The following is a 26350-nucleotide window of genomic DNA, read 5'->3' on the forward strand; positions in this document are numbered from 1 at the left end:
TATCAAATAAGTAGTGAAATTGATTTTCCTAATACTCTGATACTCTGGAAATTACTGAAGACCTTCATTCACCATGCAGCCTTATAATTGCTCCAGCTGCTTTCAGTGTAGTTCTAGAAAAAGGTGAATGCTTAATTTTACGAGTAAAATAATTTCCTAGATGATGAGGTTGGCAGTTTGACATTACTGGCCAAAGAAAGGAACAATTTTCCAATATCCCCTATGTATTTTTAGAGTACTGAATGATAATGGAGTTATTTTAACTGGTTTAGATCTGGTTTTGTTAGAAAGAAAATCTTGACTTGCTTTAAGTATATTCTTGAGCACTGGAAGAGTAGCTTGAACAAATACTTTTCGAATGATGAGTTAGTTCGGGATTGTTTTCTCTTTGTTACTGTTGTATGTTTTACCCATGTAAATTTGGAAAGTCTTTTTCATCTCGTAAGTTAAGTGAATTGGTATTGAAAGGAGAAGTGCTGTGAGAAAATGTGTGTGTCTATGTAAACTCCAGGATTATGTGGATTAATAATTCATCCATCAATTAGTGAACATTTTCTTTAAAATCTAACAGCTGTCTGAGTACTCCCAATTTAGATATAATTGCATGAATCTTAGTGAGCTGAGCACAGTTTCTACTTTTAATCAAGACAGACATTAATTACATCGCTGGATTGTGCCTTCATTGCTGTGTGAGGTATTTGCTGAGAAGGTTTAAAAAGGAAAAAATCCCAACAAAACTCCTACCTAAAGCAAAGCATAAACCCACAGTCTATATATTTCAGTTTTCACAAACATATATGCCCTTGGGTGCAGAGCTCTATTGTTGAACACTAAGGATGGTTGTGTCCTCACTGCTGCTGCCTTGGCAGTCAGGAAGCTCAGCCTTCCTCCCCACCTCCCCAGTTTTGCAGTAGTGGGGGTTCTATTTCAAATATCTGAAGTTCAGCAATTCTTGCAGCTCTATAAATCAATATATTTCAGAACTGTGTCTTTCTGGTATGTGTTCTTTTTATCCTAACATATTGAATTCAAATACATTTTTGAATGGTTTTCACAATGTCTAAGATCATTGAAAACAGCTGAAGTGTGCCTAAATTTGGATGATGCCATGTCAACCCTACCACCAAGTACCTTGGTGCTGGGAGTGCCATACCCACTGCAATTCCTCTGAGCAGGGCAGGCTCTGAAAACAGAACAGTTATCCATAACTGCTCTCCTTTGTAAGGGCAGTACTATCTTCACACAGAAATTTTTCCTTTTCTACTGAGAAATTTTTCTGCTGGCTGTAAACAGTTTTCTGTTTGTTTCTTTAGCTGAACACACATATTCTAGGGCTCCTCTTTTGAGTAGAGGGTAGTGCCTTGGCCAGGCCTATCAGTATCTTTCAGTCACATTTGATTTCACTCTGCATTGTTTCAGGTAGTCTGTGAAGGCTGGAAAGGCTCATAAAGCACTACCTGTGCAATAGTGCTGAACAATATCTATTTTTTATTTAGTTTAAATTTTTTCCCCACTGGGTGGCTAGAGAAGAGGCTTTTTGAAATGTGTTCTCTCATGTACTCCAAAATGAAATCCTTCATGTGCATTGAATACTTTGCATAGTTAAGGAGGCTATTGTGGACTGTAGCAGGTGCTCCTCATGTTAGAGACAGCAGTAATAAAGAGATGACAGAAAGGGAGGTAGAAACTCTCCAGTCGAGTTGGAAGATAAAAATAATCTACCGAAACTGAAGGGCAGCTTTTTCATGTCACCATTTAGGGATTTGATTACAGGGCTGTTTTTTGGAGGGCATTCAGTGTTTCAGTTCCTTCAAAAAAGTAAGTTTACTCAGTTATAACATATTTTTTGCTGTGACACCTTAAAAATAAAGAAATATCAGCACCTTTACCCATCTTTTTGGGTGATGCACAATGTCATATTTTTCTACCAAGAAGTAAGTCTTGAGGAAATGGTGTTTTCTTAAATGTCACAATGCCAAGCATTTAAGAGTTTTAAATGTCATGTCAGAGGAGCACTTTCTCTCTATAAAGCTGAAGGAAAAAAAATGCTGGTTTTAACAGAGCTTCAGTTCTTTGCCCTTGCATCTGAAGAATGTGTTTTGGAGTAGAACAACCTGTACAAGATTTCAAAATGCTTACTTTCCTTTCATTATTTTTGGGTATTTTTTGTTTTCTGGGTTTCTTTATAATTTTATGTGCTTCATTTAATCTGCTTACAAAATGGGATTTTCATATAGCATCCTTAATCTCTGTCTTTTTGGACTTGAGAATTGGTTAAATTCAATGCAGAGTGAGTTAAATTCAATGGAAGTTTAACTTTGCTCCGCTTTATCTGTAGATCAGGAGAGCTCTTTGTCTTCTGCCAGTCATGAACTTGATATTTGCTTTTGCATTTTATTTTAATTTTTTTTTTGTTTTCTTATAGGAAGAGCTATAGAAGACCATGAATTAGTAATGGAAGTCCAGTCAAATTGGGTAATGGAGGAGGAAACCAAACTGTATTTTAGAAAAAATTATGCGAAGTATGAGTTTTTTAAAAATCCACTGGTAAGTCTTAACATTATATCTGTGAAGTGGTGCAGTTACTGTTTCTAAAAAACAGGTTTTTTTGGTACACACAGAGTTTAAATTTTTTAGTGTAACGGGAGTCAAAAGGAATAATCAAGAAGGAATATGTGAAACACAGCAATGTATTGTAGTGCATGTGATCATTGGCTGGTCCCTTTCTTACAGTTGTAAAACATCCATGTTCATTTTTTATGTTTGGGGGTGATGGGAGCAGCGATTTGGTTTAATTGTATTGAAATTTGCACACTGACATAAAACAAAATTAAATTTTGCAACTCAGTGAACTTTTCATCAAGTGACAACATAATATAAAATGAAGCACGGTGAGGAGGGGCACCTGTAGCAAAGATGATTTTATTGTGAAGTGAAAATTGAATGTTCTGGCTCAGCACTGCCGAATTGCAACTTCTCCCAGCTGTAGCTAAATGACAACTGACATGAAAGGCCATGAGCAGCCATAACCTATTAGGGGTAAGTGAAAGTGAAGCCAAAGTTAGCATACATAAGGAATAGAAAGAGAGCAGAGATATCTTGTAATGCAGAGATGTTGCCAAAGGTTAATGCTGCTGATTCAGACCTTGGCTGATGGCAAAGGCCATGGAAGCAGTCCTGGCTCAGCAGAAGGAACTTGCCATCTGGTTGCTCCATGGTGTAACTGGACAACTCCTAATGCTGTCTCTTATAAAACCAGCTTGTTTCAGATGTAAAAGGGAGAAATAGCAGAACTGTGTGAGAGCTTAAAAGGTAAAAAGTGAAAAGGAACTCAGATTATCTATCTATGAAAAAGATAAAAAGGTAAATATAAAGATACCAAGAAATATAAGACTTTTGGGATTTTTTTTGTTTGATTGACCTGTATGTCTCTGGACAAATCATGATAGATTTGACCCAGATATGGAAATATCACTATACCAGTGAAAATTTTTTCAGCTTGAGATGGTGTATAGTTAGTAAAGAGGCAATCACAGAATTGGCAATCACAGAATTGGCAATAGTTCGTAAAGAGGCAATCACAGGTCAACCTCCCTGCTCAAGCAGAGTCACCCCAAGCACATGGCACAGGATTGCATCCAGAGGGTTCTTGAATATCTCCATTGAGAGAGATTCCACAACCTTTCTTGGCAATCTGTTCCTGTATGTGATCACCCACATAGTAAAGAAGTTTTTCCTCAAATTCAGGTGGGACTTTCTATGCATCAGTTTCTGTCTGTTGCCTTCAAAAATTAAGTTTATGTATTGTATAACCAGTTAGTGGAACTGTGTGTGGAGCATGGCAGACCTGCAGCTACACCAGCTTCAGCAGCTATAGCTAAAGCAGAGTTTTTCTGGCTGTTCTGGTCCCAGCTGTAGCAAGAATGCTTTATCATAATGAGTTAATGTGAATTAACCCTACCAGCAGTTCAATTTCATTAAAAATGGAAATTGCTGGACATTGGGTGGCCAAGGGAGTATTAATTTCAAACTTGTCCAGGCCTTGAGAAAACATTGTTTGTAATGGTCAAACCCTTGTCTGCTTCGTATCTGCATGACTGTATTGAACACCTCATCTGCAGGTCTGTCCCATAAATTATCCCTTGAGCTTTCCTTGATAATGAAACTGGCATTTTAATTGTAGACTTTCAACCCCATCATGTTGATGTAGTCAGATTTTTTTTGTTAATTTGTATAATACATAAAATAGAAAATTAAAAAAAAAAACTGAGTCAACTTTTTCTGTATTAGTGGAAGTTATTCAAAATATTTTACTGGGTTTCTAGTGTAATAAAAACAACAGAAAACAATACACTTTTCATCATGTTGGTGTATAGCCTCCTTACTTTGTAGCATATTGACTCCCCAGGCAAGTCTTGTATGTCAACAGCAATAGAAATTACTGCTAGAAAAACAACACTAAGGGCCAAATATTGCAATGTGATTTGCACTGGTGTCTGAAACCCTGTTCCAGAGGCTATTGATGTTTTCTCAAAATTCTATGTTTTTCAGCAAATAATATATAACATGTGCCAAATTTTGGGATGATATTAAGGTAAGCTTAAATTATTGGATCAGGGAATCTTCAGTGTCTTGCACTGCACTGAGAACTTAAATTACACTTCCAAAAGAGAAAGTTTTATATTTATTTCTACAGAATTTTGAAACAAGTTCTTGTTGTTACAGAGCTTTTTTCCAGATCATATGATATCTTTTCCAAGTGAGACCAATGCAGCTCTAAGCCACTCTGGGATATTACAGGTATGTAATCCTTGAATGAAGATGAACCAGCACAGCTCATTATTTCCCATTATCTGTGCTGTATGAGCATAGTTCCTTATTGCTGTTGGAGGTGTTGCTAGGTTTTGAATAACTCAAGACATGGTTAATAACTTTTTTCCTCAAGAGATAAGAAACTATGTGTCCCTTCCTAGCAGCTATTATATGTCCACACTTGGAAACTTGGACATCCTTTAAAAATCAAGAAGCACAAAAACAGAGAAAATACAGTGAAAACATCAAATACCTTTAGTGGGTATTTCAGGTGAAAGACCCTTTTTCCTTAAATAGGTGGAGGAGTGCTAAACAAACTTAGCAGCAGGCTATGGTAGAATGCCAAAATACTGGTGATGTGACACACATGGATATAAAAAAGAGTTAAATGGTTAAACTTAACAAGTAGAAAATTTAGACTGACTAGTATGATTTGTTAGCTTGAAGGTTAGTGTAGCCTTCAAAAAAAATTATGGTAGGTCAGTCAGTGTTAGTCATCTTTTAAGCAGACACAAGATTCTAATTTACAGTGGGATTAATGAAATGATAATACAAAATGACCGTATCAGGGATCACCGTCTTACTTTCAAAGAGGGGAAAAATGAGTAATAAAGGTGGAAACATACACATCACTCTTGTTTGCTTGTCATTAGAAAAATTAAATAATAGAAGAAGAACTTCCACTGGTCTTAAGACAACAACCCTATGCACGAGTTTTGGGGATAAAGAATGATTGGAAAGGCAACATAACACAGGATATTTAAGGCAGAAGCAAAAGAAACACAGAAATTACAGTTTTTAAAAAATCTATATGATAAAGTCTACCTTAGCATCCACCAGTAAATGAAACCATTTTAAGTAACTAATTCTCAAAGCAATCCTTCATATTAAATAATTATATCCTTATAAAAGTAGATTTTAATCAAGATGTTAAGATTATCCCAAATATAGTAAAAATTTTTGTGAATTAGATTTGACACGCACTAGATTCAGTAAATATTTTTTACAAACCTAAATAAAATTTTTGTGATTTCAGAAGTGCTGCAAATCTAATGAAAATAGTGTCCCTTTTGCCGCCTATATAATACAGATATTGGGGTCTAGCATAAACATTTAATTTAGAAAATTCTGTCCCCTATGTTAATAGAACTTTATAATTTACCTCACAAATGTAATTTGGTAGTTAAAAAATAATGAACACTTTTATAAGAGAACTGTTTGCCATATATTCTTGTGCAGAACTTCTTTGAGCCCATATTGTGAGATCTATAATATGTTCAAAGCTGGTAGGTAAGTTTAAGAATCATTCTAAATATATATGTAGTTACTTGCCATTTTGGTAGATTGAAAAACATGTTGCAAACTCTCCTTTGTTGCTATTTTTGTTGCATTGTATGCTTAATTGTATTTCAACAAATAAAACTTAATAGGCACAAAGTAGAGAATACCTTGGTGGATTGTGCAGTCATTGTGCACATTTCAGCAGAAACTGTTGGGTAAATTGTTTACAGTGAGTCACTATTTCCTTGGAATCTTTCATTAAGACAAGTTAATGGGCTGCATTATTATTTGTGATGTGCTTGGTTAAGTATCAAAAAGAGACATTAGTCTGACAATTCAATGCTTACAAGTGATTAAAAAATCACTTCTGATACTTTGACATTCTTTTGTGGATTGAGCTGTAAGCAAGTAAAATGTTTTCAAGGTCTGTTTTTTTTTTAACTCTCATTGAAAGTGGAAGAGTGAGTATTTTGGCTGATGATTTTGAATCAGAGCATCTTTGTAGAACAGAGCCACAAAAACAAAAGAGAAGTTCATGAGTCTCCTATCCATTTAGCATGTGCTAAGTAAAAGTACTAGGTCTAGGGTATACTGAATGTCTGTGTATACCAAAGAGAGGTTTAATTGCTGCCATGATAACCTTTAGCCTACAAAAGAGGTGTGTCAGGGTACAGCAGCTCTGAGACACAGCTCTGTATGTGCATGTGTAGTGGTAGGCAGTCTGGGCTATTTAGAACTTGCTTTAGGCTATTTTTGCAAATTGGATGTTTTAAAATATGTCAAAAATGAACATAGTATGACAATTTTAAGATCATTATTAAGAGCCAGGCTTTCATTTCTTTAATCTCTCTGCTATAGCAAGTCCCTCTTTCCCTAACCAGTTTCTCACATGACTGCCATTTCGGGCTTCAGGCTGAAACAGACCTGTACTGAATTTCCGTCTCTTGCCAATCTCCTGGATGTAGTTTTAATCTCCCCATTGCCTTACTCTGTCTTCCACTCTAGGAAGTTTGTTTGCCTCCCAGTCTAAACCTTTCAGGTGGACTGAAGTCTATAGGGGACAATATTGAGATTCAGAATCAATTCTTCACTAGAATTACTTGGTGGTCCCAAAATTCTTCAGGGTTCAGGGTAAAAATCCAGCTCATTCCCAGTAGTATTGGTCTGGATCATGGCTAGCTGTCATCACATCTTTGAAGAAATCAGTCATCAAATTCAACATGATTCACAAAGTCTAGTATAATGATGGCTTCTTAACTCCCTGAAACACTGCATATGTTTCAACTCCTTAGTGCTGTCTATATCAGTATCTGAAGGACATGGTGGCACTTGACACCACTCTACTTATCAGGGTATATATTTGATTGTGTGGAGAAGAGGGTGCAAGTTTATTTCTGCATATTGTGTGACCAGTAGTCCCTGTCTGCAGTATACTATCATTTAGCTCTTCCGTCTTCTTCCAGTACTAAGGATTTTTCTTATTTTTATCTGCATAAACAGGGATCCATTCCCTCCTATAACAAACTTGTACATACCTCCATTAAAAAAAAAAAAAACAAAAAAAAAAACAAAACAAAACAAAAAAAAAAAAAAAAAAAAAAAACCAAAAAAACAAAAGGCAATAAAAAACCCCAAGAAAAATCATCTTGAAACAAAAATCAACCCAAGGAAATTTTCTTTCCTGCTATAATTCATTTTTGGCATTTATTACAGACATTCAGTTCTCACTCTGAAATATTTTTACTGCTCATCCTTCTGACAGTTAATGGTTTTGACTACAGCTTGTTCATGTTCTATTTTCTCACATAGTCCTCAGCTGTCTTCCCTTAGAAAGGAAAAGATGGATTTAAGATTGCCTTTTTCCTAGCATTACTTCTACTTTATTTTAATTGATAGCATGGGTACAACAGTGACTGTCGAAGCTTAGCATTGTATTGCTCCTCCACTTTGGTCTGCTGAGTAAGAGAAGTGTTTTTCATGACAGCATTTCTGGTTTGAAGCTCTTATGGCAGAAATTCTGGGGAAGACACTTGTGCAGGCAGGAAGCCAACCGCTCCTTTTAGTTTTAGCAGAGACATTAAAGCCTAAAAAGATGCTCTTTTGTTTTTGCATACATTGGCTTGTTTAGATTTTCTTAAGGCTTTAATTTGACTTTGTTTATGGATTTTATACTTTTTCAGTTCAGCCTGCATATTTCCCACCAGTGTACCTGTTAGTACATGGCAAAAGGGAAGATGAACAGCTGGAACATGTATGAAGTCCTACCCATCTGCTTCAGTGTGGCTAAAATAGCTTAAACTGCATTTGCACACAGCTGTGTGCCAGCAGCACGTTTAGATAGATGTGCCTAGGCTTACTGTAATTGAACTGTTCAGGTGAATAGCTGTGAAGCTGCTCATAATGCAGTCCTGGTGGTGGGCTGGGGCACTGCCCTGGCCAGTGGAGCCCTACTCATGTTACTGCATTCACACCAGCTCAGGTTGGTCTGCAGCTGGTACTCATGCATCTCACTGCAAGGCAGCAAAACAATAAAAGTCAAAGAAACCTTGTATATCTTGGTTGGACTGTATTATTTAGTGGCCAGAGAACTTTGTGTGCTTCCAAAATAACGTTCACTGTTTCGTTCTGCTGGAGTCCAGTACTGGCCAGTCCATCTCTTGCCTTGTAATCTGTTGTTTCACTCCTCAAATAAGATTTTCTGGAAATAGAAGTGTGTAAGAAGGAAAATTCAGCAGTGAAAACTGCAGATATTGACCAGAAAATCCTTTGTGCCATATCTCTGTATAAGGCTTGACGGAATTAATGATACCACAGACCCTGGGGCAAGGTTCCTTGAAGAGCTCAGTAATAACAGATTCTGTGGCATATATGGAAATAGAAGAATTCTGGGTTAATATGTTTAGAGTCATAGTTCTGAGTAGTATTATTGGAAGAAGAGTGATAAAAATTAATGCATTACATGGAATTAGGGTAAAGTTAACATGATTGCTCACTTTTAGTGGTCACTTTTGCAGCAAGACTGAGTAGAACTGTCAAAGCCTCAGCAAGATAAGAGCTGTGTTGCACTCTGACAGTGTCTGATGAAATGGCTGAAGAGAAGTCACGGAATATACTGAGTAGAGGCAGGAGCTGTCTTGGGGACTGGCCCCGTGTCTTGGGTTTTGGTTCAACTAAAGCTCCTCCTTAAGCACCTTTCAGGTGCAGAGCCCTTTATTCCCTCCTTTTGAAAATGCTAATATCTGCCTGACCTGCATGGTTTTGTAATTCAGAGTTTGTGGTTTGCTGAATTAATTTTAACTCAGGTCAGTTAATTTCTCTGGTTTGTAACATGGTGGGTGAGGGGAGGGACGTAATTTTTTTCTTCTGATGTTAGCACTGATTAGCAGTTTTATATAAATAGGGTCTGAGGCATGGCATCAGTACTTCTTACACTGGTTTAGTTGCAGAAGTTCACATATTGCAGAAGTAATGCTCTCATTCCAAACCATATGGTTCCATATAAATATGTAACTTAGCATACCTTGGAGTTATGTAACATTCTTACATGCCTTAAATGAGAGGTGATGTTGATGGGATTAGATGTGATCATAACTGAATTACTGTGGTGTGATAGTGTATTTAGGAGTTATTCCCCTTAGCCCTGAGTATGTTAATAAAACACAAAGCTGGTTTCAGAGGAAAAGAAAAATGCATGTCTGATACTTTCTTTCAGATGTTCCTTAGCTCCAGCACATATCCTGAGATTCATGGTTATTTGCATGCAAAGGAGCAGGGGAAGAAATCATGGAAAAAATTGTACTTCCTTTTGAGAAGATCTGGCCTTTATTTTTCCACTAAAGGTACATCTAAGGTAAGGGAGGAGAAAAAAAAAAAAAAAAGAGAGAAAGCAAGAACTATGAAGTCAGAGCAAAAATGTATGTATTTATAATTAATTGTAATAATAATAACCAAAATTTATAACCAAATAATTAAACTTACAGTGATAAAAAAAGGAAAAATAAATCTAGTTATTATAGATACTCTAGAGAGATATGGAGATACAAAACTGGGAAGGTGTTGTCTTAGAAACTCTGGTTTCTTTTTGCCTGATAAGTTTGCTTCATTCTTGATATTTCTCATAACAGAGTACCCTGTTAAAATGAATTTTCGAATTCTAGTTAAATTTCTGAAGTATAAGTAGATGTTCTGAAAATTTGATATAGTAATTAATTATAAAAATAATAATTTTTACAGGATAACTTTGGGAATTCTCAAAATTTGTCACTGGACAGTTTTTCATTTTACTAGTTCAAATTTTTGGTGGTGATACTTTAAGCCTTATCATTTTAAACACTGGAATTGAGAAACCTTTTATATAAACTACTCAAACCAATGTTTATTCCTGTTCTCTAATTACCTGCCAAAGTTTTCACTGAGCTGGTTTATATCCTTTGGCAAATTTCTTTTGTTTGCTTCCTTCATATAATTAACTTAGTGGGTAGAGATAATGGTTAGAAATAGTACTGGGCAATAATTATAACAGTATGTTGTTTTTCAGTTTATGAAAGTTTATTTTGTTTTGATGTTTGAAATGCATACTGCTCTCAAAACTTGCCTCCTACTCTAATTTTATTATTGCTTGAATCTAGAGAAAGTTTTCTCAGAAATTCCATAACTTATAGTCTGGGTTGTTTTTCTCCTCTGGAAGAATAAATTCTTTAACTGATTTGATTTCTTTTTCCACTGCATTATGAAATGAATATCGAGTTGCCTCTTTTTAGATTTCATGATGTCATGGTTAAAACTGCAGTTTGTAAGACTGTATTTTGGAACAGGATAACTACTGTATTCTTCCAAGTTTCTTATCTGGAGAGGCTGGCTAAAAGTAGTCTAACTGTATTACATTACTTTTTTTTTTAGGAGCCAAGGCATCTGCAGTTTTTCTGTGAATTCAGCAATCGTGATATGTACATGTCTTTAACAGGCAAAAAGATTTCTGGAGCACCAACAAACTATGGATTCTGCTTTAAGGTACAAGCTTATTATTCTGATACATATTAAAGCAAGCCACAGTTTTTAGGTAAGCTTAAGTTTCTTTAAGGCTTTGTAAGCAACATTCAGCTGTCTATTATAAAATAGGAGAATTAGTGGCTTTTATTTCAACAGGTATTATCTTCAAGATATGCTTTAATGCTAAAAAAATGTGCTGTGGCCTTCTAGCCTAACAAATCAGGAGGAACCAGAGACCTGAAACAGCTCTGTGCAGATGATGAACAAAGTAGGACCTGTTGGATGACAGCAATTAGGTTACTCAAGGTAATTTTTCTGTGTGGAGTTAACTTCTTGCTATGTGCTATGTGATATTTTGATGCTGTGAGTAGAGAGGTAACATCATTTTAGGTTCCCATGCAATAGCAGTATCCATTTTGTACTTTGAAATCTTTTTCATTCGAACAAGAAGAGAGAGAGACCAAATCCTGGAATCATTGTAAGGGACAGAATGATGCCTCAGTCCTGAAAATATTTAGCATTAAGCATATGCTTCTGTGTAACGATGTTGAATTCAGTGAGATTGCTGAGTAATGTTGAACAAAGCCACAAGAATACACAACAAGGGAACTTTAATGTTTTTAAAATGTGACTGTGACAAAATAGGAACAAGCCAGTTGGTATATTAATTGGGTGCTATTTAATGCAAAGTGTACATTTATAAAGGCAGCAGCAACAACGATGATGTATATTTCCTTAGCCTAACAGCTTTTGTCCCTGGTTTTTAATGTTAAAAAAAAGCGCGTGCTACCTTTTTCATCTGGAAAAAACCTTACTTGGCTTAGGTTTATAATTTAAAATGCTAACCATGTTATTTTCTGGTTTTAGTATGGGATGCAGCTGTATCAGAATTACATGCAACCATATCAAGGTAGAAGTGGCTGCAGCCCTTTGAATATAACACCTATGGTATGTCCCACAGTAGCTCCATGAATAAATACATGTTTCTGCCATTGTGCTCTTTTCAAGTAATTGTGTCAGTTACACTACTGACCTGCTCCTTCAAAACCTTGCATGTGCCAACGCTTGCCAAAATATTTAGGGCTGCCAGGGTTGACTAGAGAGCTAATTCATTAATTTTCTTACTTAGAATAAATGAGTTAAAAGGCTTTCTCTTTGTAAAATCTTCAATATTTTGGGAGTTCAATGGCTTATTACTGTTGAATGGAAAGAAGATTTTGAAAACAAAGCAGCGGTACCATAAATTGCATTAAAGGAGAAGCAAAGTGTTTAAGGTTACACATGCTGATGAAAAAGAAGGTTGTAACAAATCCTTTTCTGTATACTTCCTCTTTTAATTTTTGAAAAAAAAATAACATATAAAGTACTTGAGATGAATTTGAGCTTGTGTAATCTTTGGGGGAAAACCATAATTTGGCAGATGGTCTGCCCTGTTTTGGAGAAAAAACAGCCTATACTAGATACCGTGTGCATCTTCTCAGTTGGATAGCTGGGATTGGATGAGGTTGTCCATTTCTTAATATCTTACGTTATCCCAGCTCTTTATGAGTCATTTGATTTCAGACTTTTTCATGGATGATCTATATCCCTTTTGTGGTTTTGGCAAAATTGGATAAAAATTACTTATTGCCAAGATCTGTGACAATGATGGTGGTTTTTTTTTAGCTTTTATTATAATTCTTGCTGATAAAATGCCTTAAAAATGCATTTGCTATCACAGGTATTCACAAAAGTAGTTTTCAGTGATCTTGCTAATAAGCATGGCTTATTAAGCATGTGCTTAATACGCTGCCTGTGCCTTAGTTTGTGTTATGTGAAGCTACTGCAATAGCCAGCTGCTCCTCTTATGATGGATCAAGGAGCCACTACTGATTCTCTCCTCTTCCACTGTTGTGTGTGTTTTTGTTCCCATAGCTTCTAACAGGCAGAATGTGTACCCGCTGCTAACAATGGCACTGTTTTTCTACTCGTGTATAATTCATGAATAAAACAGCAAATTGAATAATCGCGGATTAAGTGCACACACTAATGAACATACTTCATAAGGAAGCCACTTCCACGTTTTACATTCCTTAATTTCTCAACCATGTCAGCTACAAAGAGTTCCCTCCACCCTGCTAGAGGCAAACATTTTCTCTTCATTTGCCCTTATTTTTTTACTTTTGCAAAGTTCTTTACATGTTACAGTTACTCAGATAGACCTTAGTCTACAGTGTCAAGAATTACAGTGAACTACAGAATTGCCATCTTCCATTTTTGGTTATATTCATGCTTGTAACCAACCAACCAACCAACTAAACAAAAACCAAACAAAAACCAAAACAAACAAAAAACAAACAAACAAAAAAAAAAAAAAAAAGAAAAAAAAACAACAAAAAACCAGAGCTGCTCTGGTTTTGGACTGGGAAGCTTTGCTAACTCTGCAGAAATTTGGGCCTCTTGTGTCCAGATGTTGCTTTAACGTGCTGAGTACTAGAATGCTCTTTTATGTATTAGATATTCCAGTGCCTGCTAACATTTGAGCCATCACAATTCTTATAAAACCTGATCTTGTAAACCTTGGTTTCTAAGAAACATTTTGGTGATTTTTAGGACTGTTTTGTCAAATCTCAATGTTCTTATTCAGTTGTTACAAAATTGATCTTCACTGAGAGAAAAAAACAACCGTTTTTTTTGTAACAGATGCTGCAGTTATTGAGTCTGTGATTAGAGTTAGAAGGGATGTGTTAAAATAGAAGTTATACTCCATAGAAATTGCTGTTTCAGTGCTTAAATATGGTAAACTGAATGGAAATTTATATAGCAAACATATAAATCGGACATATTTCTAATGAAATATTTTGAATATTTTTTAATTGGATCATTATGTATAATAATTTTGTATTTTACCTTTTTTTCCTGTTACTTGGACATCTTAATAACAGTTTCCTGACTTGTTTTGACATGGAAAAGGGCTAGTTATAGTTAAAAATATAAATACAGTTTATGGTAAAATTATGTATTTGTCATCCATTGCAGTAATGCAAAAAGATGGTCTGTCCTGCCAGACTGTAAAATTGAGCTTTGCAGCAGCATACTGGAATTATAAATGCTCCCTAGGGTAAAATGAGTTTGGCTCTGATGAGAAACACTGCCAATACTTGAAATATCACTTACAAAACATAATGTTTTCTCAGAAGCTCGCTTTTAAATGATGAATCTTGTAAAAATTGAGCAAACTAAATTTATTTTTCTTTGTTGCAGAGAAGCATTTCAGAAAATTCCTTAGTAGCAATGGATTTCTCAGGACACAGAAGCAGAATTATAGAAAATCCAACAGAAGCCCTTTCAGTTGCAGTTGAAGAAGGATTAGCATGGCGGGTATAAATACCTTTGATTTATCAGAATAGTATTTTCTGTTTTGATGGGGGGGGGGTTTGTTTGTTGGTTTGGTTTTTTTTAACAAAAGAGCTTTTTGTTTCACATTTTTGCTTCTCTCTCATACAGAGGAGAGGGTGTCTCCGGCTCAACTCACATGGTAGCCCTATTGCCATGTCTAACATGGGTATGTCCGAGTTAATTCCTTGCCACAGAAATGCAATAACTGGTTCTTTCAATAAAGGGAAAATGTTTTTTCACTGGTCTTTTTTTCTACAGCTATACACAGATCTCAGTCGTGGTTTCATCATAAAATCTCTAGAGAAGAGGCTCAGAGACTTATTTTGCAGCATGGACTTGTAGATGGGTAAGTTAATTCTTTACATAGCTTCTCTGAGACATGTTTCTAGCCAACAACTCCTATTTTATTGTGCCTCTTACTGGGGGGAAGTGGAGCAAGGAGTTTGCACTTGCCTAATAGGAATAAAAAAATCTTTTATATCAGGCTATCTGGGGATCAGTTGGTTCCTGTTTTATATCATTTGGAAACCATGAAGTGATGATCTAAGACTTCGATTCTGTCACTGATGGATTACTTATGTCCATTCCAAGCCAAGCACTAGGGCTGTGTCTTTGCACAGGATTCTCTGGAGCTGTCAGCCTTGGCACCAGTCTTTTGTATCTCTATTAGTGATGAAAGAGTGAAAGAAAGCCTGAAAACATTATTCTAAGTTGAACTGTGCTGGGACAGACATTGAAAAAAAGTATGCTTTTTTTCTCACGAATTGACTAAAAATTGTGTCATCCTTTAATAGTAAACAATAAATGTTAGGGTAAGACTTTAATTTTTAAAATATTTCATTTAAATATTTATTTTAAAAATGACAAAGCAAGTAGGTATTTTATGTTCAAATCCTCCTGCTTTTCATTCCTGCAATTTTATCCTTAGTCCTGTATTAAATGTAAACTTGGGCCTCCTTCATTCAGTGAGTAATTCCATAAAAATCTCAGTTTCTTTGAGTCTGTTTACAGTTAGGTACTTGGATCATCAGATTGCAAGTTAAATTCCTTCAGTTATAGATTAAGTATGTTGTAGTATTGTTTTCTACATCTACAGAAAGAGCTCCAGGAAAACAAAAAAAGTGAACGGAAGGAAAGGGAGACAAACCCAGCACAGGGATGGTTAATTGGACTTCCACTTTTGTTTTTTTTTTTTGTTTTTTTTTTTTAAATTTCTGGGGTCTTTTTTTTAAGCCTAGTTTATAATCTTGAAGCTGGTTCTCTGCTCTGCATTTATTTTTGCTTTTGTTAGAAGAGTGAGACAGGACATGGGGATGAATCCAACATATATTTCTGAAAAGAATGTCAGCCTAGGCCTGATGCATCTTTCAGTGTATTTCTTACACACACACTGAGAAAGTGAGTACCTTGCTAGCATTGGTTTAGTACAGAGTTGTTTATGTTATATTCTTGGAGCCAGTCATAGCTGTGCAGTGGGATTTTGAGGAGGATGATACTTTTGTGTGGACTATCTAGAATTATTTTGAACATTGGTAGTAGGAGTGCTCATATGCTGTCAGATACATATTCAGGAGTTACAGTGAAGTAATGAACACATGACTTCATGTGACATCATTTTGATGAGCTGAAAACACGAATTAATATATATAACAATTTTTAATGGGAAAAGTAAGTATTTTCTGGGAGTGAGGGCAGAGAAAATAATCCGTATTGAGCCTTTTAAGGTGATCCCGAGCAAGGAGTTCTCATGCATATATGACAAGGGAGTTGGGCCTCTGTACTGTATGTACCAACAAATATGTTTCCCATGATGGCTTTTAGAAGATAAAGAAGCAGTTATATAAACTAACTACAGTAGTTTTAGTATTTGGATAATCCAATAACAGAATTAGGGACAGCAACAATCTTAAGGCATGTTATGAAAGAAGAAAGTTTTTTGATCTGGTGTTAAATCAACTTTCTTAAAAAGGTTCATGTGGTAATATTGTAGATTTTGTATTTTACCCCCTAAAGTGTATTTGAAGACTTTTCAGTGATAAATGGTTGGTGGGATTGCAAACTGATCAGCATCCAGTTGATGAAAGGGATAAGAGCCATTACCAAAAGGCCCATGAAAAGTCCAGTTCATCATTCAGAGAAGTTCATGAGGAAGAAGTTGGCTGGAGTCATCCAGCATGTCTAAAAAGCTCTTTCCAGCTAACATTTCTGAGATTCTGTGAACTACATAATAAAAATTTTAAAAGTTCTTTGACAACTAAAGTAGGTCTATTGTGTTTATGTTACAAAATAATGATCTTTTTATCAGAAGGAGAAGAAATGTTCCTTATATATGTGATAAAACAAGGAAAGAAGTAAGAAAATGTACTTTAAAAGAACTGATGAATGAGAACCAATAAAAGTGATTGCAGTGTGTATCATTTAATGTGGATCCTAGTAGCCGGGTTTAGAGAACCCATTTTGGATATCTGCAAAGTGGCACATTCCTACAGTGTCATTTTGCTGAATAAAATGAAGTGCCAGTCACTGATGACACACACATACAATATGGAAGTTAGTACACGGGATCTGTTGTGACTGCTGTGAGCAGTGTCGCTCGCGTCCCGGGGAGGGTGAGAGCCGCTAGGTGGTAGGAGCGAGCCGGTTTGAGCGGAGCCCGCGCTCCGGCTGTCCCTGCCCGTGCCGAGCCTCGGCTGGGCTGGCAGCAGCCCTCGGGAGGAACTGCCTTAGTAACGGGGCTCCCAGCTACACTGCACAGGCATTTTGACAGAAACGGTAATGAGTATGGACTCCAAATTTATTAATTCCAGGAATTTTCTTACTATGTAAAAATAGAACTCTTAAAAACTTTGAGAATGAAATTAGTACTTTGAATCCATGCTGGAAGTCAGTGAAAATCCACTGCCAACCTTTGACTGCTTTCTTTTTTCCTTGAAATTCTTTCTTTTCATGTATTACCCTGACTCTCATTTCTGGTGTGTGGTGGGGCAAACAATTATGATTACGTGGTCACTAATGCTCGCTTGATTGAAACCTGCAAGTCCATTTTGCCCATTTCTTTTCTGTCCTGAAAGGAGAAGCATGCTTGCCAGTGGCTGTCCCTCCATTTCCCTTCTTTGGTACGTTGGTCAGCTGTATCTATTCCAGACCCACACAGTACAAGCAGTTCAGACTCTCTCCTCTCCAAAGCTACCAGGCTCTTCCCTGTCCTCCAAACTGTTCTCTGCCAATATTCCAAACTGATGATTCAATGAAAACTGTCTCATGCTGGTAATCATCCTTTGTCTTTACCAAATTATTCTACCAGGACTATGGCAAAGTTACGTTTGTCCATGTTCTGGTTGGAATAAGTTATCAGTGAATTTTAGTTGCAGTGGCACTGTTGGCCATTCAGAGTGTCATGATTTGAATAATCCTTCCATAAAGCAAGCAGAGTGTAGCTCTGTCTTGTTGGGAATTTTGCTGCTGTGCAGAAATGAGAGTGCATTTATCAGGATTGGCCAGATGTGAAAAACATTCTGGTGTGCCTTGCATTACCTTTTCTGTAAAATTCCTGTTGAACTACCTTTTGAATATTACTTATAATACTTGTGATTTAGAAAATTCAAGTTTTCTCTAGTCAGAGTCCAAAGAAAAACTTTGTTCAAAGCACAAACTTTGAGGGTGCTTTTCTGTCTGAAGAAATGTATTGTAATTCTATGCAGTGTAAAAACTAACGCCTACAGTGTCATTTATTCTGAGAATGCATGTTTTTCACATAATAGACAAGGTGAAGAAGAACTTAAGAGAAAGTATTCCCAGTGACACATTTGCAAAGAAATACTGATTAAAAGCCTAACTTACATAATTGATGTTATTTATGCTTTTCACTAATACTTGCTGTAATGAATTTAGAACAGTTTTAACTGTATGTTTATAAAAGGATTTCAAATGTTCTTACTTTGAAATTTTTTGATCTCTTTTAGGGTATTCCTGGTACGCGATAGCCAAAGTAATCCCAAAACATTTGTATTGTCACTGAGTCATGGATTGAAAATAAAACATTTTCAAATTGTACCAGTAAGTAAGTTTTTTCAGTTTATATATGGATTTGTAAAACCAAAAAATTGAATAACTGTGGTAGAATACGAATGGATTTTTTTCTTCTTTTGTTGTTTTATGGGAGATGTAAACATCATACCTGTATCACTAAATATAATTAGTATTCTTTAGTAGAGTTGAACATTTTTGAGCTTTGCTGTTTGATTTGTTCTAAAGCTTGACTAGTATTATGCAATCCTAAAAAGTTTCTTGAAAAGCTAAACAGATCTGTTCCAACTGGGATAGAAGCAACCCTGATGGCATGAAAATCATGTATTAATAGAGTTCATGTTTCCTTTTACTTTTCAGTATGTACACAATTTCTAAGTCGTCTGTTTTGGACTGCCTCCACTGTGTGTCCAAATCTCACTGAGTCTTCTGTTAAGGGTAGTTTCAATATTTGTAGTCAGACATATTTTGTTGACCTCTCTTGTTACTGTGGTATATTCATGTACAGGTCTTCTTCAGGGGAAAAAAAAAGTCATTATCTAGTCCAGCTGCTTTATAGGTAAGCTGGAAGTTACTAAGCTGAAATAATATTTCTGTTAGTTTTCATTGAACATACTGTCCAGTTATCCTGTCAGAATGGTTAGCCATCCCCATTGCTTCCACTCTCATGAGGTGGTTTATGTGGATTTCTTTACATGCTGCATCTCTTGAGTAGATAAATACTTGAGCATTTTGTGTTTTGGCCACAGATGCTTGATATAACTGAGCAGACACAGAGCTTTTTTATCTCTCTTTACAAGAACCTTTCTTCCTGACCACATAATACTCTAACCTCCATGTATCTTCCTGCTGAAGTTTCTAGCAGATTCTGCTGTTGCTCAGTAGAAATTAGTCACTATTTTTTTTTTTTTGTCTTTGCCTGTTGATTCTCTCTGATCATTCACCAAATTTATGTATGCCTTACCTAGGGCTTGTAGCTGATATCCTCTACTGAAAAAAGTTCATGTAGAATAAAACTGAAGCATTATTTGAGAGGAGGAAAGAAGTTGATCAGTTTAGCTATAAGAATTGTCCAGGATTTTGTTGTGTTTAGGTACAGAATATGGAGGATTAATTCACCCAAAAGTGATAGTTATACACTGGATCCCATGGGATCATCAACATATAATCCTTGATAAGAATCCTGGGTGTAAGATCTCTGTGCATTCAATGACTGTATTCTCTTCTAGCATTTACTTTGGTATAATTGTTGTGTGGTTTAGAAAACCTCCTAAACCCCATACAAAGAGTGTATGATTCTAGTTCATTGGGATGCTCTTTAATTCTCAAATTTAAGAGACCACTTTACCTTTCTGTATTAGAAAACAGACCCTCTCTTCTCTAAGTGCAGGTGTAGCAGGATGCTGCAGTTATCTTCAGTTTCCTCTGAGATGGATGATTCTCTTCTTCCCTTCATAAGAATCTGCTAAAACCTTGCTCTCCTGTTGTGGGATCTTTGGAGGAACCAGGAATTCTTAGTTTTGATATACTTGTCTACAGACTTGGGTCACATTTCCCATGCTGTTCATTGAGAAGACCTTTATCACTTCATTGCAAAACTTTACTTACTTGAAGGAAATGTTTTTGAATTGTTTTTTAAGTAAAGCAATTTCTCCTATGATAGTAGCCTGAAAAAAATAAATTGTGATGAGAACAGCTTAATCCAGAGAGAGTGTGTCAGCTTGGAAGCTGTTGTCCCCCAAATACTGGCATATTTCAGTTCCTTTCTGTCAGTTTCTGGTTGCATTCAGTACCGTCATTCCATTCTCAATACCCTGACTTAAACATGCTCTGTTTTTCTAGAACAGTGCTCTTTAAAGATTTCACAAAATTGTTGTTTAAGGGAGGAAGGGTTTTGGTTCCAGTTGCTGCTGATCTAAATGAAGTGATCATTTTCTAAGAAACAAGGCATTTTGAATTACTGTAGTAAATTCATAGCTTATTCAGTGAAGATCAAGGTTACCTCTTTGAATTTCAAATTCTACTGTTCTAAACTCTTATGTGTTTCCAGCCATTGTAACGGCTTTACATTTACTAAATGTAAACAAAAAAAATGTCATTTACAAAATCTTTTTGAACGGTAAAAACAATTCAATCTCTAAATTAATTATTTTTCTCTTGTATTTTAGGTTGCTTCAGGTTATGCTGCACTTAAAAATGTCTCCCTTTAGATAGGGTATGCAGCCTGCTAGTTCATGCCTCACCCATGTAAACAGGTGCCTCGTGTTAACATTGGCAACCTGTGCAACAGGTGTTGCAGGTGGGTAGTTGAGAATTGATTGTAAAAAGTTCAGAAGGAAACATTTGGGATACATTTGGGATCCTGTACTCTGAAAATTGGAGAGCTTGTTAGTTTAAAGGTATTTTTCAGCCTTTACAGTCTGAGCTGATGCAAGTTCACTTCAATGGATTCTGTCCTGAAATTTCATCAGTATGAAAGATGAAGAATTGATACACAGTTCTGGGAGTGTCTTTTTCTAATAAATGTTTTCTCATAACAGCCTTCTTAGCTTGCAGAAGATGCTAGGTTCTTGAGCAACAGAATTTTGATATGAGTTTTTACTTTGCAAAATATTGATAGCTTTAGAATTAGCAATCTGTGTGGTATTCATTTCAAGGTTTGGAATTAACTTGTTAGGAGGATAACAGACATTTGAATTGTTAATCCTCCTTGCCTGCAGTGTGTTTGCAGGAAAATTGCATGCATAAAGAAAGTCCAATGAATGATAATCCATTTTCAGGTTTTTGGCTGGAGCACAGGCGTTCACACATTCTCACATTGGTAATTCCTTAACTAGCAGAGTTTGACCTGGTTTGAACAAAGTCTGAGACTAAAGAAATTACAAACTACTTCCAGTCATGGTAGAAAAGGGTAGAATAACCAGGAGTCATAAGCAGTTCAACAGCTGCTTCAGATAAAACTTCTTAATTACAGGTAAGACAGCTAATTCTATCTTCTCCCTTCCCCTGTATTCAGGTGGGGTAGTTGCATCTTTCCCTAGCACGCCATCTGCTACTCCATGCTAGACCTACTTCAGGATCCTTTATTCACTACTCTTTCAGTCTTGTAAAGTATCTTTTTTCCCTTTTCTTTTAAAAGATAGTTTGAATGGATTTTTTTCACCCTATATTTACAAGAAAACCAGTTAGTCACTTCTTCACTTATCCTCTTGATATTAGACATCTCAGCAGTAGAGGAACTAAATCAAGAAATTATATGGTCAGCAGTGCAATACAAATTGTGCAAGAGGTAACATTCAGTAACTTATGAGAGGGACATAGTGATTGCAAATTTTTATGCATCTAAAAGTCTAAAGGAATCTTTCAAGGTACCTGTTGAAGTTTCTTCTTTCTCCTCTGTATCTGTGCTAATACATGTTTGGAGCTGCAGCAATTCTTCCTCCTACAACAAAGCTACTAGAGCAAGCATGTCACTGTGATGAGTAGTGTCTTGTGTAGCTAATGCTACCCAGCACACCACTGCACTGCACTGGTGTATAGCCTCGTCATATCTTACAAAAGTGATAGAAAATCATGGAAGTGAATGGAGCAAAGGTTGAAGTCTATGCGTAACTTCGAACTGAGTTGCTTCATGTCGCTCTGTAAGAACCCAGGGTTGGTATTAACCTCAGCTATCATTCCAAAGCAAAGGCATGAAGTAGTATTGTTAATGCAGAAGGAGTATTCCTATACTTATTTAACTGTTCTTTCCTTTTAGGTGTGTACTTGAAGCCAAATAATACATTGTTTTTCTATTGGTTTTCTTTTTTTTAAATCTTAAAATTTTTTCTTTAGATTTTAATGATGTGTAAATGATCACTGTATTTTTTCTGCTCTCAGTAGTTGTAAGGTTATGAATATGTTGGTCTGTAAGAGCACTTCTCAAACAAGTGTTCTAGTCAGAAAAAAAACATGTAGCAAAAGAGGATTTTACTGAATCTTGTTTTTCCATTTTTGCAGTTGGAAGATGATGGAAAGCTATTCTATACCCTTGATGATGGTCATACCAGATTTACTGATCTCATCCAGCTAGTGGAATTCTATCAACTTAATAAAGGAGTACTGCCTTGCAAATTAAAACACTATTGTGCACGGATTGCTCTATAACCAAAGCATTTGTTGTTTCATCAGAGGGAAAGGAAGATACTAGTATACTTTTTCCCCCAAAGGCAGTTTGTATAGCAAAAAGGGCGGGGGGGGGGAACCCATTACATTGTAAAGATTCTATGTTTAAGCTGCAGAAAAAAAAAAAAAAAGAATTTATATTCTGTGTAGATAAGAACTTTGCTTTGTGATTGTCACAGCAAAATTAACTTTATGGTTTTGAAAAACCATTCTTTCCTATATAATTCTTTAGTGTTGTCTTGGACTTTCTGGGTTTCCTTTTTGACTGAAAACAGTTTTGAAAAATATTGTGTAACTCCTACAAAAATATAAATGAAGGAAGATCTTTGTTCTAAGGGTTAAAATTAACTCTTTTCTCTATAAATGTTTCTCATAATTTCTTCTCATCACATAAAAAAAAATAACATTTACTGTGGCAAGAATCAGAAGCTGAACTGCACATTTTATTTGTAAATAAAATGAATAAATATTTTGCACTATATTTTTGAATGCTGCTTTGAGGATTATCATATCCAAAAAGTGAAAAATCATTAAAATCACTTATAACTGCTCAGTTGTATTGAGTTGTGCTATTCTTGTTGTAATATTTTAAAGGATTTTTTTCTCTAATCTAATGACTAAATCTACATCTTCATACAGAGCTGGACTATCACTTACTTGCTGTGAAATGTATAAACATGCATAATTATTATGGAGTGCATAATGTGGTTCAGTGTATACCCATTATCTCTGACACAAAGAGAGGCAGAAAGACCTGTTCAGTATTGTGGATCTTTGCACAGCTGAGGAAGGAATCAATTTCAATTGCCCTTAAAAAATATACGATATGTTATAATAGTTGTAAATTATCAATAATTTACAATACTTACAAGTAAAGGTACATCCAGTGGACTTTGCTGAAAACCTCAGAAAAGTGTATTTGTAGTCAGTTCCTAGATTATTTTATTATAAAATAAAAATGTCAATTTAGCTACCAGTAAGCAATCTTTACAGATTACCAAGTATCTAACATTCCAGCTAAAAAGAACTGTACCAGTAGACCAAGTCAAATTTTGGACCACAGCATTAGAACTAATTTTGGTATTTGTGTTTCTGCTGTATCCTTGGACAAAAACTCGAGTGGAATGGAACTTGGGAAAGAGGCGTCCCCATCCTGATTCTTTGCTGTCCAAGAGATTTGATCTTGTTACAGGGATTCAGGACACTGTCCTGGGTATCTTTACGAGGGGCAAAGGCTGGAGTAAAAGCAGTGTTTGAAGCAGGGCACACTGAATCCAGCTCCCCCTTCCTGTGCTTGCTTGAGGTCCATGACTGCCAGGCATAGCAGCTGCTCTGCTGCAGGAGGAGGTGGGGAGAAGGTAAAGGAGGCCTGGGTGAGAGATGGAGCCAGTGGGCCCCGAGGCACAGCGTGCTGGGATGTGTCAGCTGACAAGGTCATGGACATGGAAGCATTAGAACAGTGTGGTAACTGTAGCCTGTGGTTTTGTTATTGTGTGTCTCTGGAAGGCAAGCATAATAACATAATACTGTGATACTTAATTTACCGACTTGATCCACACATCACTGACCTTTTCCTCTGGTATGCAAATGTAGTTTTTAAAGCTCATTAAAAAAGCAACTCTTCCTAATGTGCACCAAAGATGCAACATATGTGGTGCCTAAGCTCATTACATTAGGAAAGCTTTGTAAAAATCTTTACAGTCTAATAAATTTAACTCTAAAACCTCAAACATAATTTCAAATTGTACTTAAAAATAATTTTAATTAAAACCTCTTTGGTTTGGTTTAATAACGTGATTACTTCTCAGGTAATTTTATTTCAGATGTTGCCATAGAATAAGGACAAACATTCTCTGCATCCCTTTTTTTAATAATCTCTTGACAAATGTCTATTGTCTATTGTAGTCCATTTCTACTTGGACATGTGAAAGCTTCGCTGTAATTTTATTTGTATTTATGTATGCATGCTTGGCAGAGAAGCCAACTGCCCAGTGAGTGAGTACCTGTCACCTTTGGACCTATCAGAAAAGAAAAGAATGTAGGGATTATGTCACATGGTGGAGAGACATCAACCATCAAGAAGCTTTGCCTGCTTTTTCAGGTTTTGTTTCACAAGTGAAATTGAAAAAAAAAAAAAACAAAATGAAAAACAAAGCGAAACAAAAATAATATTAATAACAATAAGCCCAAGTAAAATAAAGTATTGCTTAATGAGCATGGGATTTGAACATTTGAGCTGTCAAGTATTCAAAACTTTCTTATACTGCAAAGCATTTCCTCCTGCATTTTGACAGCTCTCTTAATTAAAATCTAAACTGAAATGTTGCTGGGAATACATAATCTCTTTTATATGATGTGTATACCTTTCGTGGACTCTGTTGTTGTTTGTGACTATGCTAGAAAAAAACAAACCAGTAAAACTAATAAAATCTAGTTTGCTGTTTAAATGACTTCACAGGCTACCTCCTTGTTTAAATATTACTCAAGAAACAAACATGAAGGAGCTAGTCTTAATGTGTAAAAGCAAAGAGCCAAACACCACCCATCAAAAGTCAAATATTCTGATGTCACAGACTTCTTCCAGATATACTAAATGGTACAAGTGGTTGATATATGACTTTAAAGATCCTTGCTTGTCACCAGTCAGAACAAAACAGCAAGGAATTTCTATGAGATCAGCCAGGATATGTCTGACCATAAAGTTCTTCGGGGGTGTAGGCAATGCTATTTAGACAGAATTTCAGTGTGTTAATTGTCACTTCTAATTAGGAATAGTACACTTTGGTGCCCACCTTCACAAAGAGAATTGGCTAATCAGGAGCTGTTAACAGCTCAGGAAGAAATCAGTACTATTTTGGGCAAGCCAGTCTATCTGTCTCCAACATTTGCTTCTCTACAAAATGTAGACAATTTTATATCTACCTCACAGAATGTTTATGGACTGCTTTTTAAGGAAAAACAAAACCCAAAAGAACAACAAACAGCAGAACAATAGAAACTGGTGTTATTTGTAGAAGGTTTTTTAATACTTAAATGATATGTTTTTACCTTTACTTGATGCCAAAACACTTAGATATGAAGCATAGCATTTGAAAAACTCTTCATGTTTTCTTCAGATTTAAAATTTTATGCTTCTCTGAGTGTTTACGTGTAGTGCACTGCCAGGAAGAGAGAACTAAGCTTGCCATGTAGAGGAACCAAAAGCAGTATAAGTGCACAAGCCTCACTTGCTATCTGGGGTAATTAGCCCTGCAGGGGTATGCTCTGTGAGATGTGAGCTATTGCAGAGATTGTGCTAAAGCTCAGCATTGTATTTGTTGGCATGCCCTTTGTGCCTTAGTTTCCAATCTAAAAATCTTCTTGGCTCAAAGGAGATTAAAAGTTAATTCACTGCTGTTTCGTAACGTGTATACATACACGGACGGAATTAAGGTGGCAGGGGCAGCATTAAGTGACATTTTGAAACTTCTGAGAGTTTTTACTTAACAATCTTATTGAGTCACTTGATTAATTTTTTGAAATGTAGTGAGTCTTCGAGTCATTCAACTAAATGTTTTGAAGGAGAGCTTTAACCCATTAAATAAAAGGATTATGTATGTAACTAACTACAAGTGGGATCTTGCAAGGATAATTGAATTTCTGTCAAATGTTGTCTGTTACATCCTGGTTTAAGAATTGTAGCATTTTATGCTTCCCTAGG

At 35.9% G+C, this 26350-nt stretch overlaps 1 protein-coding gene across 1 annotated transcript in view; it reads left to right on the forward strand.

Annotated features, from left to right (window-relative positions):
* Window positions 1-23203, forward strand: part of GRB14 (growth factor receptor bound protein 14) — a 58354-nt gene extending 35151 nt beyond the window's left edge. Inside the window, exons 4-14 of the mRNA XM_053983007.1 lie at window positions 2426-2547; window positions 4726-4800; window positions 9806-9943; window positions 10993-11103; window positions 11293-11388; window positions 11950-12030; window positions 14326-14442; window positions 14569-14626; window positions 14719-14806; window positions 18423-18516; window positions 22486-23203. Of these exons, the coding sequence (XP_053838982.1) occupies window positions 2426-2547; window positions 4726-4800; window positions 9806-9943; window positions 10993-11103; window positions 11293-11388; window positions 11950-12030; window positions 14326-14442; window positions 14569-14626; window positions 14719-14806; window positions 18423-18516; window positions 22486-22632 (1127 nt within the window). The 3' untranslated portion in view covers window positions 22633-23203. The remainder of the gene's footprint in view (window positions 1-2425; window positions 2548-4725; window positions 4801-9805; window positions 9944-10992; window positions 11104-11292; window positions 11389-11949; window positions 12031-14325; window positions 14443-14568; window positions 14627-14718; window positions 14807-18422; window positions 18517-22485) is intronic.
* The last annotated feature ends 3147 nt before the right edge of the window (window positions 23204-26350 follow it).

This window comes from Vidua macroura, chromosome 7 (genome assembly GCF_024509145.1).
Source record: "Vidua macroura isolate BioBank_ID:100142 chromosome 7, ASM2450914v1, whole genome shotgun sequence".
Lineage (NCBI taxonomy): Eukaryota > Metazoa > Chordata > Aves > Passeriformes > Viduidae > Vidua > Vidua macroura.